The sequence below is a fragment of the Manis pentadactyla genome, chromosome 16 (genome assembly GCF_030020395.1).
Source record: "Manis pentadactyla isolate mManPen7 chromosome 16, mManPen7.hap1, whole genome shotgun sequence".
Classification (NCBI taxonomy): Eukaryota; Metazoa; Chordata; class Mammalia; order Pholidota; family Manidae; genus Manis; species Manis pentadactyla.
In genome coordinates this window covers 20,602,888-20,619,834 of record NC_080034.1, presented here as the reverse complement: position 1 = coordinate 20,619,834, position 16,947 = coordinate 20,602,888, and the positions used below count along the sequence as shown (strand labels likewise).

Here is a 16,947-nt window from a genome sequence, read left to right as displayed (position 1 = left end):
GGGTGTGATCTTGCTGGGCCAATACCCAAAAGGGCTGACATCTGAGGGCTGTTTTCCCAGTAGCAGTCCCAGCAATTGGGGTAATCAGCGCTTTATTCCTGAAGGGGGATCTGGGCAGCAGAGCAGAGTCACCACACAGGGGGACTTCACTTTTTCTATATTTAAAAAATTTTTTAATGATACATATTAGAAAAAAACATTTCCTTTTTAAGAAAGAGAATGATTATTAGACTTCTGGCTCACCTACAGAATTTTTAGCAGGACTCAACATCTACCAGATGGTGTATTCCAAATGGACAAATGATTGAAAGCTTCTAAGTTCAGTCCCCAAGTGGTGGCTTCAGTTGTGATGGCTTTCCAATACCATTAGATTTTTCCTGCATAGCCAAACTTAATTTAGGCAGATTTTCACGATTTCTTTAAATTATTAAGCAGAGCATTATTTTAGAAGATAATAGGTGTTTAGTGGATTTAGTATTAGTAGTTTAGTAATACATTTAATAATTTAAAAGACAGTGTTTACTGGTCTTAAATATATATTTGTATGGAAATTGATGTCGGACCATAGTTTTGGAGTTGAGCCATTCTTCCTTGATGAGCCCTATAATACTTTTCCCTCCTCAGGCACAACTCCAGATGTTCCGAGCTCAGTGGATGTTTGAACTTGCCCCGGGTGTGGGCTCTAGCAATTTAGAAACTCAACCTTGCAGAGCAGCAAGAGGCTCTTCAGTGAAAGCAGCAGACACCAAAGGAAAGCAAGAAGTGGCAAAGGAAGAAAAGTTAAGTACTATGGATAGTGCAACAAATTAACTTTTTTTTTTTTTGCACATAAAGAATTTTCACTGACGAAAGAAGGGACTCATTGTCATTGTATTCTAGTGACATCAGCATGTAACTTACTAAATAAAACAGCTTTTTCCTCGTGGGACATTTTGCCAAGGACAAAATGTTCGCCCATCCCTGGCTGCTTCTAGGTACTCCACCGCTGCTCAGGAGCTACTTTCCTCCTGTCTTCACGGAACTGTGTTTGGTAATTTGTAGACCCCTGAGATTTGCTTGGTCTCTTAAAAGACTGATGCCTCTGAAGGTATCAACAGAAGCCCAAAGGGGGAAAACACTTGCTGAAATATTAACACCTTTCCAAAGGTTAATCTTAATGCTAACACCTTTAATGCAGTATTATGTTATATTTTGATTTGAACAAATTTATAATAATGCATTAAACATTTCCTTATTCTGGAAAATTTTGAGAGTGCTCACACTGAAATAGTTTTGAATGCTGTGTGGTGGTTCCCCTCTTTCCTGGTACTTCTTCATACCAGGAAGTGGGCATAGCACAGTCATTCCCCTTCTCATTTCGCCTGTTCCTTAAGGACTGTCATCTTTACACGGTCAAATCCAATCTTTTATTTACAATTTGCTATTAAATAATTGACATTACCATGATAGCTAAAAACTTCCATACTTGCTTAATTTTAATTTTAATTCTGAACTAATCAGAGACGCACAGGTACAGAGAAGTCCCACGTACCCTTCACGCATCCTCCCTTGATGGTGACACATCACACAGCTACAGTACAATATCAGAGGCTAGGAAAGAGACACTGGAACAACACATGGAGCTTACTCATATCTCTCAGATTTATAAGCACTTTTTTGTGTGTATGTATATAAATTATTCTATGCAATTTTATTAGTTGTGTGGCTTCATGTAACCACCACCATAGTCACGATACAGAACTGTTTTACACCGCAAGACTGCCTCTGGCAACACCTTTGTAGTGGTACTCCCCCACCCCCGCCTCATCCCCAGCCCTCCCTAACCATGGGCAACCACTGACCTGTTCTCCATTTCTATACTTTTAATATTCAAAAATGTTGTATAAGTGGAATTGGAATCTCACAGCATGTAACTTTTTTTTTTTTGGTATCATTAATCTACAATTACATGAAGAACATTATGTTTACTAGGCTCCCCCCCTCACCAAGGCCCCCCAACACACCCCATTACAGTCACTGTCCATCAGCATAGTAAGATGCTGTAGAATCACTACTTGTCTTCTCTGTGTTGCACAGCCCTCCCCATGCCCCCCCCACATTATACATGCTAATCATAATACCCCCTTTCTTTTTCCCCACCCTTCTCCCTCCCTTCCCACCCGTCCTCCCCAGTCCCTTTCCCTTTGGTAACTGTTAGTCCATTCTTGGGTTCTGTGATTCTGCTGCTGTTCTGTTCCTTCAGTTTTTCTTTGTTCTTATACTCCACATATGAGTGAAATCATTTGGTACTTGTCTCTCTCTGCCTGGCTTATTTCACTGAGCATAATACCCTCTAGCTCCATCCATGTTGTTGCAAATGGTAGGATTTGTTTTCTTCTTACGGCAGAATAATATTCCATTATGTATATGTACCACATCTTCTTTATCCGTTCATCTACTGATGGACACTTAGGTTGCTTCCATTTCTTGGCTATTGTAAATAGTGCTGCGATAAAAATAGGGGTGCATATGTCTTTTTCAAACTGGGCTGCTGCATTCTTAGGGTAAATTCCTAGGAGTGGAATTCCTGGGTCAAATGGTATTTCTATTTTGAGTATTTTGAGGAATCTCCATCCTGCTTTCCACAATGGTTGAACTAATTTACATTACCACCAGCAGTGTAGGAGGGTTCCCCTTTCTCCACAACCTCGCCAACATTTGTTGTTGTTTGTCTTTTGGATGTTGGCCATCCTAACTGGCGTGAGGTGGTATCTCATTGTGGTTTTAATTTGCATTTCTCTGATGATTAGCGATGTGGAGCATCTTTTCATGTGCCTGTTGGCCATCTGAATTTCTTCTTTAGAAAACTGTCTATTCAGCTCCTCTGCCCATTTTTTAATTGGATTGTTTGTTGAGGTGCATGAGCTCTTTATATATTTTGGATGTCAGCCCTTTATCGGATCTGTCATTTATGAATATATTCTCTCATACTGTAAGGTACCTTTTTGTTCTATTGATGGTGTCCTTTGCTGTACAGAAGCTTTTCAGCTTGATATATAGTCCCATTTGTTCATTTTTGCTTTTGTTTCCCTTGCCTGGGGAGATATGTTCATGAAGAAGTTGCTCATGTTTATGTTTAAGAGATTTTTGCCTATGTTTTTTTCTAAGAGTTTTATGGTTTCATGACTTACATTCAGGTCTTTGATCCATTTCTAATTTACTTTTGTGTATGGGGTTAGACAGTGATCCAGTTTCATTCTCTTACATGTAGCTGTCCAGTTTTGCCAGCACCATCTGTTGAAGAGACTGTCATTTCCCCATCATATGTCCATGGCTCCTTTATCGAATATTAATTGACCATATATGTTTGGGTTAATGTTTGGAGTCTCTGTTCTGTTCCACTGGTCTGTGGCTCTGTTCTTGTGCCAGTTCCAAATTGTCTTGATTACTGTGGCTTTGTAGTAGAGCTTGAAGTTGGGAAGCGAGATCCCTCCCACTTTATTCTTCTTTCTCAGGATTGCTTTGGCTATTCGGGGTCTTTGGCGGTTCCATATGAATTTTAGAACTATTTGTTCTAGTTCGTTGAAGAATGCTCTTGGTAATTTGATAGGGATTGCATCGAATCTGTATATTACTTTGGGCAGGATGGCCATTTTGACGATATTAATTCTTCCTAGCCACGAGCATGGGATGAGTTTCCATTTGTTAGTGTCCTCTTTAATTTCTCTTAAGAGTGTCTTACAGTTTTCAGGATATAGGTCTTTCACTTCCTTGGTTAGGTTTATTCCTAGGTATTTTATTCTTCTTGATGCTATTGTGAATGGAATTGTTTTCCTGATTTCTCTTTCTATTAGTTCATTGTTAGTGTATAGGAAAGCCACAGATTTTTGTGTGTTAATTTTGTGTCCTGCAACTTTGCTGAATTCCAGTATTTAGTTCTAGTAGTTTCAGAGTGGATCTTTAGGGTTTTTTATGTACAATATCATGTCATCTGCAAATAGTGACAGTTTAACTTCTTCTTTACCAATCTGGATTCCTTGTATTTCTTTGTTTTGTCTGATTGCCGTGGCTAGGACCTCCAGTACTATGTTAAATAACAGTGGGGAGAGTGGGCATCCCTGTCTTGTTCCCGATCTCAGAGGAAAAGCTTTCAGCTTCTCGCCATTCATATGATGTTGGCTGTGAGCATGTAACCTTTCGAGATGGACTTTTTCCACTCCGCATAACACCATTGAAATCCATCCAAGTTGTATGTGTATCAAGTTTGTTCCTTTTTATTGCCCAGTAGTATTGCATGGTATGAATGTACCCCAATTTGTTTCACCATTCACTGGTTGAAGGACATTTGGGTGGTTTCCAGTTTTGGGCTATTAATAGAGCTGTTATGAATATTCATGTGCAGGTTTCTGCATAAACATAAATTTTCATTTGCCTGGCCTAAGCGTGCAATGGCTGAGCTCTGTGGTAAATGAACATTTCATTAAAACAAACTGCCAAACTGTTTTCCAGAGTACTTGCACCATTTTATGTTCCTTCCAGCAACATATAAGCGATGCTGCAGTGTCTCCGCATCTTTGTGAGCCCTTGGTGTTGTCTAACTTCTTAATATTAGCCATTCTAATAGGTGTGTGGTGATGCCTCATTGTGATTTAATTTGTATTTCCCTAATGCCTTAATGATTAAATATCTTTTTATGTACCATTTCTTATCTTTATAGCTTCTCTGTGGTATATCTGCTTGTCTTTTCTAGTTGGATTACTTGTGTTTTTATTGTTGAATTTTGAGAGTTCTTTATTCTAAATTCAAGCTTATGTGGCTTGTAGATTCTTTCCCTCAGTTTGTAGCTTGTCTTTTCATCCTCTTACCAGGGTATTTCACTGAGCAAAAGTTTTTAATTTTGGTGACATCCAATTTATCAACTTTTTCCCTTATAGATTGTGCTTTTGGTATCAAGTATAAAAACTCTGCCTAGTCCTAGGTCTCCAAGATTTTTTTTTCCTAAAAGTTTTGTATTTTACATTTAAGGCCTCAGTCCATTTTCAAGTTAATTTTTATGTAAGATGTGAGGTTCAGGTCAGGGTTCATTATTTGCCTATGATTGTTCAGTTTTTCTAGTATCATTTATTGAAAAAGCCACCTTACAACAGTCCATATTCATTTTTAGTACAGATTTTCAAAAATTGCTTTTCATTGTTTATTTGTATAGGCTCGAGAACTCTTCCTAAAAGCAGTAGAAGAAGAACAAAATGGAGCTCTCTATGAAGGTAAAAACTCAGGGCCCAAAATTATATTGTGACATTTCTGAATAACAACTCTTTGTTACTGACCTTTTTTTTTTTTTAACTAGAATATATTTGGCATAGAATATCAGTCTCTCTATATTTGAAATAATTTTTAAAAAAGCAAAAGTTGTATATCTGTGTAACTGTCTCCAAAAAATATTTCTGGGAAATACTATCATAATTGGTTTTTCTACATTTTCTACATCTCTACTAAAACCTAAAGTAGAATTTATTAACTCTTCATTATTAAGGTCTTAAAACTATTGTTATTCATTTACAGAAGGGTATGCTCCTTTCATAGCTAAAAATTACTTGAGAGGAAGGGAACATGAAGTACAAATTGAGGAATATATGCGTGTTTTCTAAGTTCTACTTTACATATTATGACAAGGAATACCCTTCAGCTTTATTGTATCTTATTAACCCAGTAGAAATGAGTAAGTAAACCAGGGATGGGGCTGTTTACTGTAGTAGGTTTGTAGTTAGGTTTTGATTTTGTGATAGTAAAGCTAATAAGTGGGGCATGTGGAAAATGCTTATGTTTGAATCATTTGAAAATGTCCCAAAAATAACATTTCCAGAATTGCTGCATTTATTTGCATGTTCCTTTCAGTGGCATTTTTACTCTGCGATATTAAAAGGGCTCAAGTGATTAAATCCCTCCACATGTCTCATTAGCTTTGTGAGGTCCCCATCTGCATTTAGTGTACAGTAATTCACCTAAAGTAATAGGACGTGAGAGAATATACTGAATTGAATGGACTTTAGCCAGTGGAAGAAGGAACAGTTGGCTTTTCAGTCCTGAGTTCTATTGCTGTATCTCTGTGGGAGAGATTATTAAATACTATGGCTCTAAACCACCTGGCCAGGAGATTTATAAGAAAACTTGTTTATTTTGCTAAGTAAGAGGTAGCTAAACTAAAGGAAGTTGGATTTGAAGAGTAAATTCCAAAAAACTCTTCACTTTATTCCATTTGTAGAAAGCATTTGATTTTCCTCAGTTCTGCCTCCTAGAAAGAAAAGTTTGCTTTAAAGTGTTTTTGTCAGGGCTACAGCATTTGCAGGTTCAAAGCCCAAAGAAAGATAAGCACATAAATCATTTCTGAGAGGACATAAGAGGCTGAGGGAAAAGGCGGGAAGGGCAAAAAGATAAGAGCAAATACAACATCTTTAAGCTCCTATAACATGGTAGCTTTGGAAAAAAGAGAGGTTATTTCAGAGTAGTAAAGTTTGGAAATAAATTTGTTCACTGAACTATGGTTGCATGTAGAAAAAGGGAATTTGGCTGTTTGTAAAGAAAGTTACCAAATTAAACCACAGTTAAGAGTAATCAAAGGAAATGACAAAAAATGTGTGGTCATAGCTAATTTAGCTTCATTTCTTCTTTTAGCCATCAAGTTTTATCGTAGGGCCATGCAACTTGTACCTGATATAGAGTTCAAGATCACTTATACCCGGTCTCCAGATGGCGACGGCGCTGGAAACAGCTAGTGCGTATATGATCTGATAGACAGTGATATGTAGATTGTTAAAAGTAAGCGTCTTTGCTCTGTTGGTTCCTTTCGTGATAAGATGATTCTCATTCTGTTATATGGTCTTTAATGTAAAGACTTGTTTATAAAGTTGTAAAAATTTTTCTAACTAAGGAAATTTTTTTTTTTTGCTATCATTAATCTACAATTACATGAAGAACACTATGTTTACCAGGCTCTAACTAGGGAAATTTAAGATTAAAATATAGAAATGCCTATTTTAAATAGGCACAAAGATAAGGTATGATGACAAAGAGGTTTTTTTTTAAATGAAATCCATGATTATTGAAAGGAGTAAATTAAAGGACACGTTTCAACTTTCTGAAACCTATTTACATTTGAAACTATTACAGTGTAATTAGCCCAGAGTTGACAAAATGTTAATAAATTGTTTGAAATTGAGTGTTCGGCACCTAGGATTTCATTACACTCGTTTTTCCTCTTTTGTATATGTTTGGAATTATACTTAAAAAAAAAGGCTTTTCATTTTATTAGGAAAATGCCAGATTATATCAAGACTTTATTCTCTTAAGAGATGAAGATGGAACGTTAAGAAAGTAACCATTAAACCTGTGTTTGAAAGCACAGGTGTACGCACAATAGAAGAACTCCTGAAAGAAACCTTGTTTCATCAGATAGATGCCACTTGCATAAAACTCATGAGGTGGCATTGATGCTTTATATGGATAAAATTCAAAGAACATATTTTTAAACCAGTACTTTTGAAGCTATTTGGAAGACAATTACAAAATTGTTTGGCTTAATCTATCTCCAAAAGCCCAATTTGCTGATATTAGAAGGGAAGGGAGTCTGTATGCATGAGAAAATGTTGTTGAAAATGAGCAATACGTAGAAAAATAGGGTTTTGGTGAAGAAATACTATATTACTCTTATGATCTCTCTGTCTTGAAATAATGAAGAAGTTACCTTTATCTATAACATAGGTTTATTGCCAGTGTTTTTTAACTGCTTACACTATTAACATTTGAGCTTTAGATACACTATGTTAAAAACATCCCAATGAAGTCAGTTGGTTTTAATTGCCTGTTTGAACTTTTGGACAAATAGTATTGTTCACTAAATTAGATTAACTGTGTGTGGTAGTTCATATTCAAAAAGAACCGTTTGGGCTTTTTTCTGAATTTGGGTACAGTCATTTAGAACCAGCTCTTAGCTAGTTTTATAATTAGATGCCAGATGCTGTTAAGAAAGGTTGTACTGAATATTAAAGAAGCTTTTTTTTTTACTTTCCCGCCCCTTTGTACAAACCCAGATGCCATGAAAGTTGTTTAAGGACACAGCTGTTTTTCTCTCACCACATCTGATAAGCCCTGAGAGTCTCTTTGCTGCCTTTTGCCTTCAGTAAAGTGTTGGTAGAGCAGCCTTAGAGTCTGTCTAGCCCCTGTCACACTTGCATTGGTTGTATTACAAGCCCTTTCTGGTTTTCTACTTCATCTTCATCTAAGCCTGTTTGTAAGTCTGATCGTTTTTAAGGTTAATTTCAGCAAAAATGGAAAGTTAGATATTTTTCTAGAATTCTAACTATACATTTGGTTGTATTGGTAGATGATTTTTTTGTGTGGACCCTGCAGGATTTTTTAAATTACATATTTTCCTCTCTTAAGATAGGGCGATAAGGTACATCTGTTAAAAAAAAAACCCTTGGTAAGTAAGTACCTGAGGTGACATCTGTATAGTGTATTTTTATCCAATTAGAGTGGCTTATGGTCACTTAAAAAGAATATATTTACATAAGATTTTTTAAATCATTAGAAGTTAATCCTTTTCACTAACTCATGAAATTGCTGCAGTACAACAAATTAAATCTCAACACGTGTATTCAAAAATTCTGATTCTTTCTGGGTAGGAATTAAAATTGCTGAAGCTTTTTTCTTCGAAAGATTTGGTCTGGTGCTCCTTTACAAGGCAAGGTAAACTTATCAAATCAAAATAAAAATAGAAAGTTTCCTTTTAGGTTACCTTTTCTAAAGCACATTTGAAAGTACTATGAAAAGCATTTTTTTTTCAGTTGTGTGTTTGTAGACAGGCAGTTAATTCACTCCCTTCCCTTCTTTTTTCAGCATTGAAGATAATGATGATAACAAGGTGGCAGATCTCTTGTCCTACTTCCAGCAGCAGCTCACATTTCAGGAGTCTGTGCTCAAACTGTGTCAGCCTGAACTTGAGAGCAGTCAGACTCACATATCAGGTGTGAATTCATGTGTGTTGCGATTGATTGAGAAATACTTTAACCTTAGTTTTAAGTTTTCCAAATTTAACAAGTTTCAGGTATTGTGCCAGATAATTGCTCAAGTTTGAAATACAGTGGAAGATCTCCTTATAATTACTGTTTTTACATACCGACAGCTTTTCAAAATCTGAAGTAGGGTTTGTAGTGCAGTTGTTCAAGGATGCCACGGTTTTTTTCAGGGATGATCTAAGAGGGTGAGTGTCTGAGCTGTCAAGGTAGCCCTAAGAAAATTGAAGGAATACTGGTATCAGGAATTTCAGCTTGAGATAGGCTAAATGTTTAAAAATCAATTTTTTCTTTACTTTTAATATGTTAAATGTTTAATTAGAAGATTTTTTCCAGAGGAGGACAATTGAAAATTCTCAAGGAGATGAAAATAACTTTTGGTGTTAACAAATGCAGTATGGATCACACACACACACACAGTAGACTATTTTTCTAACATTTAATATATCTTGGTAATAAAAGGTGCTTTATAAAAGTAGTTTTAGATCTGTTCTATAATGAAGAAACAAAGATAACTGTGTCCTGATATTAGGAATCATTATTACTTTCAGGTAGTTAAGTACATCCATGCATGGCTCTAAACAATGAGGATGCAAATTGTAAATTTCTGCAATACGTAAAGATATCTGCACTGAGAACAAGACAATAAAATAACAGAAGAGTTGCTGAAAGGATGATTTTCATTATTTTTTATTGAAGTATAGTTGATATATATTATTACTGGTTTTGGGTATACAACACGACAATTATATACATTACTAAATGCTCACCATCATAATTGTAGTTACCATCTGTCATCATACAGAGATATTAAATTATTGACTGTATTCCCTATGGTGGATTTTTCTTCCCTGTAACTTATTTATTTTATAAGTTTCTATCTCTTTGTCCCCTTCACCCACTCCCCAATCCTCCTCCTCCGTGGTAGCCACTAGTCTCTTCTCTGTGTTCATGAGACTATTTCTGTTTTGTTCATTTGTTTTGTTTCTTAGATCCCACATATAAATGAAATGATACAGTATTTGTCTTTCTCCACCTGGCTTATTTCATTGAGCATTGTCCCCTCTAGGTCCATCTGTGTGGTCGCAAATGGGGATGATTTTCTTTTGCAGTGCTGCCCATGGAGGTCCTGATGTATGTCTTCCGATGGGTGGTGTCTAGTGACTTGGACCTCAGATCATTAGAGCAGTTGTCCCAGGTGTGCAGAGGATTCTATATCTGCGCCAGGTACTTAACTTCTTTTAATACAACTCAGTGTGAAAAAGGAATTATGGTCTTGTGTCAATTTTGACAAAAACTTGATTGATGTTCTGGGTAAAAGCTTAGAATGAACAGTTTTTCTGAAGTTGTACCTCTATGATTGTCTCAAACAATTTAGCACTTACAGGCTAGAGTGCACGAAGTTTCCAGGGTGTAGAGTAATATGTAGCATAGCTGTAGTCACACATATTATTTCCATAGGTTCATTTACAGGCTAGCTTAGCTAATATGGAAAAAGAATTATGCTAGAAAATATACTCTTCACAGTAACTCTAAAGCCATTAGGTGGTAATGATTTACATTTAGATTGCACTAGAATTTTCCTTTTGGCCCTTTAAAAGTCATCCTGTACCTTAGAATCTTGCTATGTGAAGAAAAATTATAGTTTCTTATCAAATCATTTGAAACTGGTAATCTTTCATGGCTATCTTATATAAAATATATACTTTGGTCTTAGCATCTAGAATTTTTTTATAACTTTAGTTGTTAAAATTCAGCTGCATTATTTTTAAATAACCTGACTTCATTTGGAGTCTTGAGTTTTGGATAAAATATTTAAATTGCTTGAAACCTTTGTTTTTTGGTTATTCTTTTTTTTTTTTTTTTTTTTTTTATGCTAAAATAAGCATTTGCATGTTTTTTTTTTTTTTTTTTTTAATAATTATTTTTTATTGAAGGGTAGTTGACACACAGTATTACATTACATGAGTTTCAAGTGTACAACACAGTGGTAGAACACTTATATACATAATTCTAGGTTCCAGCTATCACCCTACCAGGCTGTTACAATATCTTGACTATATTCCTTATGCTATACCTTACATCCCGGTTACTAATTTATTTTACCATTGGAAGTCTGTCCTTTTTTTTTTTTTTTTTTGTGAGGGCATCTCTCATATTTATTGATCAAATGGTTGTTCACGACAATAAAATTCTGTATAGGGGAGTCAGTGCTCAATGCACAATCATTATTCCACCCCAAGCCTAATTTTCGTCAGTCTCCAATCTTCTGAGGCATAACAAACAAGTTTTTACATGTAGAACAAATTCTTACATAATGAATAAGTTACATAGTGAACAGTACAAGGGCCGTCATCACAGAAACTTTCGGTTTTGCTCATGCATTATGAACTATAAACAGTCAGTTCAAATATGAATACTGATTTGGTTTTTATACTTGATTTATATGTGGATACCACATTTCTCTCTTTATTATTATTATTTTTAATAAAATGCTGAAGTGGTAGGTAGATACGAGATAAAGGTAGAAAACATAGTTTAGTGTTGTAAGAGAGCACATGTAGATGATCAGGTGTGTGCCTGTAGACTATGTGTTAATCCAAGCTAGACAAGGGCAATAAAACATCCACGTATGCAGAAGATTTCTCTCAGAACGGGGGGGTGAGGTTCTAAGCCTCACCTCTGTTGATCCCCAATTTCTCACCTGATGGCCCCCCTGCGACTGTGCCTGTCTTAGGTTGTTCCTCCCTTGAGGAATCTTACCCGTCTCTGGCTAACCAGTCATCTTCCGGGGCCATACAGGGAAATGTGAAGTTGGTAAGTGAGAGAGAAGCCTTATTGTTTGAAAAAGTTAGCTTTTTACTTCTTTGCATATTTATGCCCTGTGGCTTCTATGCCCAGCATTTGTCTTGAGGTATCTTTACCACTTGGAAGAATTATGATACTCGGTAAATTTGATATGAGGCACGAATTCTATTTAAGGGTTGTAATTAGGAAGGAAGAAGAAAAGCTATAGAAGTAGCAGGCGGAAGAAAACATGGGAAGATTGATTATTTCTTTGATGTATCTTCTTGTAGAGTAACTTCAGCATGTATAGGTTTTAAGCTACTACTTAAATTGCACACACACATTAACATAATAGGAGTATAGTTACATAACCAAAGCATATCTGTAATTACCAGCCATCTGCAGTGAAACCAAGAAAACCAGTTAGGCACCTTAGGCATTTGTGAAAACTTATCTATGATATGGTGGATATTGTCCAAATGAACTTGAACAGTCTGAGAGAAATCAGACAAATTAAAAAAACCCATTCCTGGGGACTGTTCACATGCCATATGTTCTTTTAACAATAAATAGTTTGTAGTTGTAAGACTTTGGAGCGCTACAATTTGCACTTCTCCAAATTCTTGGTTGAGTTCCAACAGTATAGATCCAGTCCAATTTTGTTGTTTTACTGTATGCACAGGCCAGCTTAGATATCTCCTTCCTCATTCCCATGGCAGGTCCAGGAACTGGTGGGATGAGTGCATCTACAGCTGTAGCAGTGCGTGGATCTTTGTTGGGGTTTTTTGATGATCATCTTCTGGCATGAGTCTTCCAGAGGGTGCAGATGTTGGAAGTTCTTTTTCATATCGTATCTTAGTTCATTTTCGGGGTAGCCCAATTAGGCTTTGATCCTCTGTATAAACACAAACAGACCCTTTGCCTACACTTTTATATGCCCTTTATACCCTTGTGTAGAACTCGTTGGAGGTTACCACACAGGAACTGCCCTTTTTTTTTTTTTTGCTATCACTAATCTACACTTACATGACGAATATTATGTTTACTAGGCTCTCCCCTATACCAGGTCTCCCCTATAAACCCCTTTACAGTCACTGTCCATCAGCATAGCAAAATGTTGTAGAATCACTACTTGCCTTCTCTGTGTTGTACAGCCCTCCCTTTTCTCCTACCCCCCCATGCATGTTAATCTTAATACCCCCCTACTTCTCCTCCCCTTATCCCTCCCTACCCACCCATCCTCCCCAGTCCCTTTCCCTTTGGTACCTGTTAGTCCATTCTTGAGTTCTGTGATTCTGCTGCTGTTTTGTTCCTTCAGTTTTTCCTTTGTTCTTATATTCCACAGATAAGTGAAATCATTTGGTATTTCTCTTTCTCCGCTTGGCTTGTTTCACTGAGCATAATACCCTCCAGCTCCATCCATGTTGCTGCAAATGATTGGATTTGCCCTTTTCTTATAGCTGAGTAGTATTCCATTGTGTATATGTACCACATCTTCTTTATCCATTCATCTATTGATGGACATTTAGGTTGCTTCCAATTCTTGGCTATTGTAAATAGTGCTGCAATAAACATAGGGGTGCATCTGTCTTTCTCAAACTTGATTGCTGCATTCTTAGGGTAAATTCCTAGGAGTGGAATTCCTGGGTCAAATGGTAAGTCTGTTTTGAGCATTTTGATGTACCTCCATACTGCTTTCCACAATGGTTGAACTAACTTACATTCCCACCAGCAGTGTAGGAGGGTTCCCCTTTCTCCACAGCCTCGCCAACATTTGTTGTTGTTTGTCTTTTGGATGGCAGCCATCCTTACTGGTGTGAGGTGATACCTCATTGTAGTTTTAATTTGCATTTCTCTGATAATTAGCGATGTGGAGCATCTTTTCATGTGTCTGTTGGCCATCTGTATTTCTTTTTTGGAGAACTGTCTGTTCAGTTCCTCTGCCCATTTTTTAATTGGGTTATTTGTTTTTTGTTTGTTGAGGCGTGAGAGCTCCTTATATATTCTGGACGTCAAGCCTTTATCGGATGTGTCATTTTCAAATATATTCTCCCATACTGTAGGGATCCTTTTTGTTCTATTGATGGTGTCTTTTGCTGTACAGAAGCTTTTCAGCTTAATATAGTCCCACTTACTCATTTTTGCTGTTGTTTTCCTTGCCCGGGGAGATATGTTCAAGAAGAGGTCACTCATGTTTATGTCTAAGAGGTTTTCGCCTATGTTTTCTTCCAGGAGTTTAATGGTTTCATGGCTTACATTCAGGTCTTTGATCCATTTTGAGTTTACTTTTGTATATGGGGTTAGACGGTGGTCCAGTTTCATTCTCCTACATGTAGCTGTCCAGTTTTGCCAGCACCACCTGTTGAAGAGACTGTCATTTCGCCATTGTATGTCCATGGCTCCTTTATCAAATATTAATTGACCATATATGTCTGGGTTAATGTCTGGATTCTCTAGTCTGTTCCATTGGTCTGTGGCTCTGCTCTTGTGCCAGTACCAAATTGTCTTGATTACTATGGCTTTATAGTAGAGCTTGAAGTTGGGGAGTGAGATCCCCCCTACTTTATTCTTCTTTCTCAGGATTGCTTTGGCTATTCGGGGTCTTTGGTGTTTCCATATGAATTTTTGAATTATTTGTTCCAGTTCATTGAAGAATGTTGCTGGTAGTTTCATAGGGATTGCATCAAATCTGTATATTGCTTTGGGCAGGATGGCCATTTTAACGATATTAATTCTTCCTAGCCACGAGCATGGGATGAGTTTCCATCTGTTAGTGTCCCCTTTAATTTCTCTTAAGAGTGACTTGTAGTTTTCAGAGTATAAGTCTTTCACTTCTTTGGTTAGGTTTATTCCTAGGTATTTTATTTTTTTTGATGCAATTGTGAATGGAGTTGTTTTCCTGATTTCTCTCTCTGTTGGTTCATTGTTAGTATATAGGAAAGCCACAGATTTCTGTGTGTTGATTTTGTATCCTGCAACTTTGCTGTATTCCGATATCAGTTCTAGTAGTTTTGGGGTGGAGTCTTTAGGGTTTTTTATGTACAGTATCATGTCATCTGCAAATAGTGACAGTTTAACTTCTTCTTTACCAATCTGGATTCCTTGTATTTCTTTATTTTGTCTGATTGCCGTGGCTAGGACCTCCAGTACTATGTTAAATAACAGTGGAGAGAGAGGGCATCCCTGTCTAGTTCCCGATCTCAGAGGAAATGCTTTCAGCTTCTCGCTGTTCAGTATAATGTTGGCTGTGGGTTTATCATAGATGGCCTTTATTATGTTGAGGTACTTGCCCTCTATTCCCATTTTGCTGAGAGTTTTTAACATGAATGGATGTTGAACTTTGTCAAATGCTTTTTCAGCATCTATGGAGATGATCATGTGGTTTTTGTCTTTCTTTTTGTTGATGTGGTGGATGATGTTGATGGACTTTCGAATGTTGTACCATCCTTGCATCCCTGGAATGAATCCCACTTGGTCATGGTGTATGATCCTTTTGATGTATTTTTGAATTCGGTTTGCTAATATTTTGTTGAGTATTTTTGCATCTACGTTCATCAGGGATATTGGTCTGTAGTTTTCTTTTTTGGTGGGGTCTTTGCCTGGTTTTGGTATTAGGGTGATGTTAGCTTCATAGAATGAGTTTGGGAGTATCCCCTCCTCCTCTATTTTTTGGAAAACTTTAAGGAGAATGGGTATTATGTCTTCCCTGTATGTCTGATAAAATTCCGAGGTAAATCCATCTGGCCCGGGGGTTTTGTTCTTTGGTAGTTTTTTGATTACCTCTTCAATTTCGTTGCTGGTAATTGGTCTGTTTAGATTTTCTGTTTCTTCCTGGGTCAATCTTGGAAGGTTATATTTTTCTAGGAAGTTGTCCATTTCTCCTAGGTTTCCCAGCTTGTTAGCATATAGGTTTTCATAGTATTCTCCAATAATTCTTTGCATTTCCGTGGGGTCCGTCGTGATTTTTCCTTTCTCGTTTCTGATACTGTTGATTTGTGTTGACTCTCTTTTCTTCTTAATAAGTCTGGCTAGAGGCTTATCTATTTTGTTTATTTTCTCGAAGAACCAGCTCTTGATTTCATTGATTTTTGCTATTGTTTTATTCTTCTCAATTTTATTTATTTCTTCTCTGATCTTTATTATGTCCCTCCTTCTGCTGACCTTAGGCCTCATCTGTTCTTCTTTTTCCAATTTCGATAATTGTGACATTAGACCATTCATTTGGGATTGCTCTTCCTTTTTTAAATATGCTTGGATTGCTATATACTTTCCTCTTAAGACTGCTTTTGCTGTGTCCCACAGAAGTTGGGGCTTAGTGTTGTTGTTGTCATTTGTTTCCATATATTGCTGGATCTCCATTTTGATTTGGTCATTGATCCATTGATTATTTAGGAGCGTGTTGTTAAGCCTCCATGTGTTCGTGAGCCTCTTTGCTTTCTTTGTACAGTTTATTTCTAGTTTTATGCCTTTGTGGTCTGAAAAGTTGGTTGGTAGGATTTCAATCTTTTGGAATTTTCTGAGGCTCTTTTTGTGGCCTAGTATGTGGTCTATTCTGGAGAATGTTCCATGTGCACTTGAGAAGAATGTATATCCCGCTGCTTTTGGATGTAGAGTTCTATAGATGTCTATTAGGTCCATCTGCTCTACTGTGTTGTTCAGTGCTTCCGTGTCCTTCCTTATTTTCTGCCCAGTGGATCTATCCTTTGGGGTGAGTGGTGTGTTGAAGTCTCCTAGAATGAATGCATTGCAGTCTATATCCCCCTTTAGTTCTGTTAGTATTTGTTTCACATATGCTGGTGCTCCTGTGTTGGGTGCATATATATTTAGAATGGTTATATCCTCTTGTTTGACTGAGCCCTTTATCATTATGTAGTGTCCTTCTTTATCTCTTGTTACTTTCTTTGTTTTGAAGTCTATTTTGTCTGATATTAGTACTGCAACCCCTGCTTTCTTCTCACTGTTGTTTGCTTGAAATATGTTTTTCCATCCCTTGACTTTTAGTCTGTACATGTCTTTGGGTTTGAGGTGAGTTTCTTGTAAGCAGCATATAGATGGGTCTTGCTTTTTTATCCATTCTGTTACTCTGTGTCTTTTGATTGGTGCATTCAAC

The 16,947-nt window shown here is 36.8% G+C and overlaps 1 protein-coding gene across 2 annotated transcripts in view; it reads left to right on the top strand.

Annotated features, from left to right (window-relative positions):
* Window positions 1-16,947, top strand: part of FBXO9 (F-box protein 9) — a 35,453-nt gene that overhangs the window by 5,463 nt on the left and 13,043 nt on the right. For both annotated transcript variants that reach the window (XM_036916373.2, XM_036916372.2), the window contains exons 3-7: window positions 625-780; window positions 5,186-5,243; window positions 6,652-6,751; window positions 8,875-9,002; window positions 10,163-10,277. In XM_036916373.2, coding sequence (XP_036772268.1) covers window positions 625-780; window positions 5,186-5,243; window positions 6,652-6,751; window positions 8,875-9,002; window positions 10,163-10,277 — 557 coding nt within the window. The remainder of the gene's footprint in view (window positions 1-624; window positions 781-5,185; window positions 5,244-6,651; window positions 6,752-8,874; window positions 9,003-10,162; window positions 10,278-16,947) is intronic.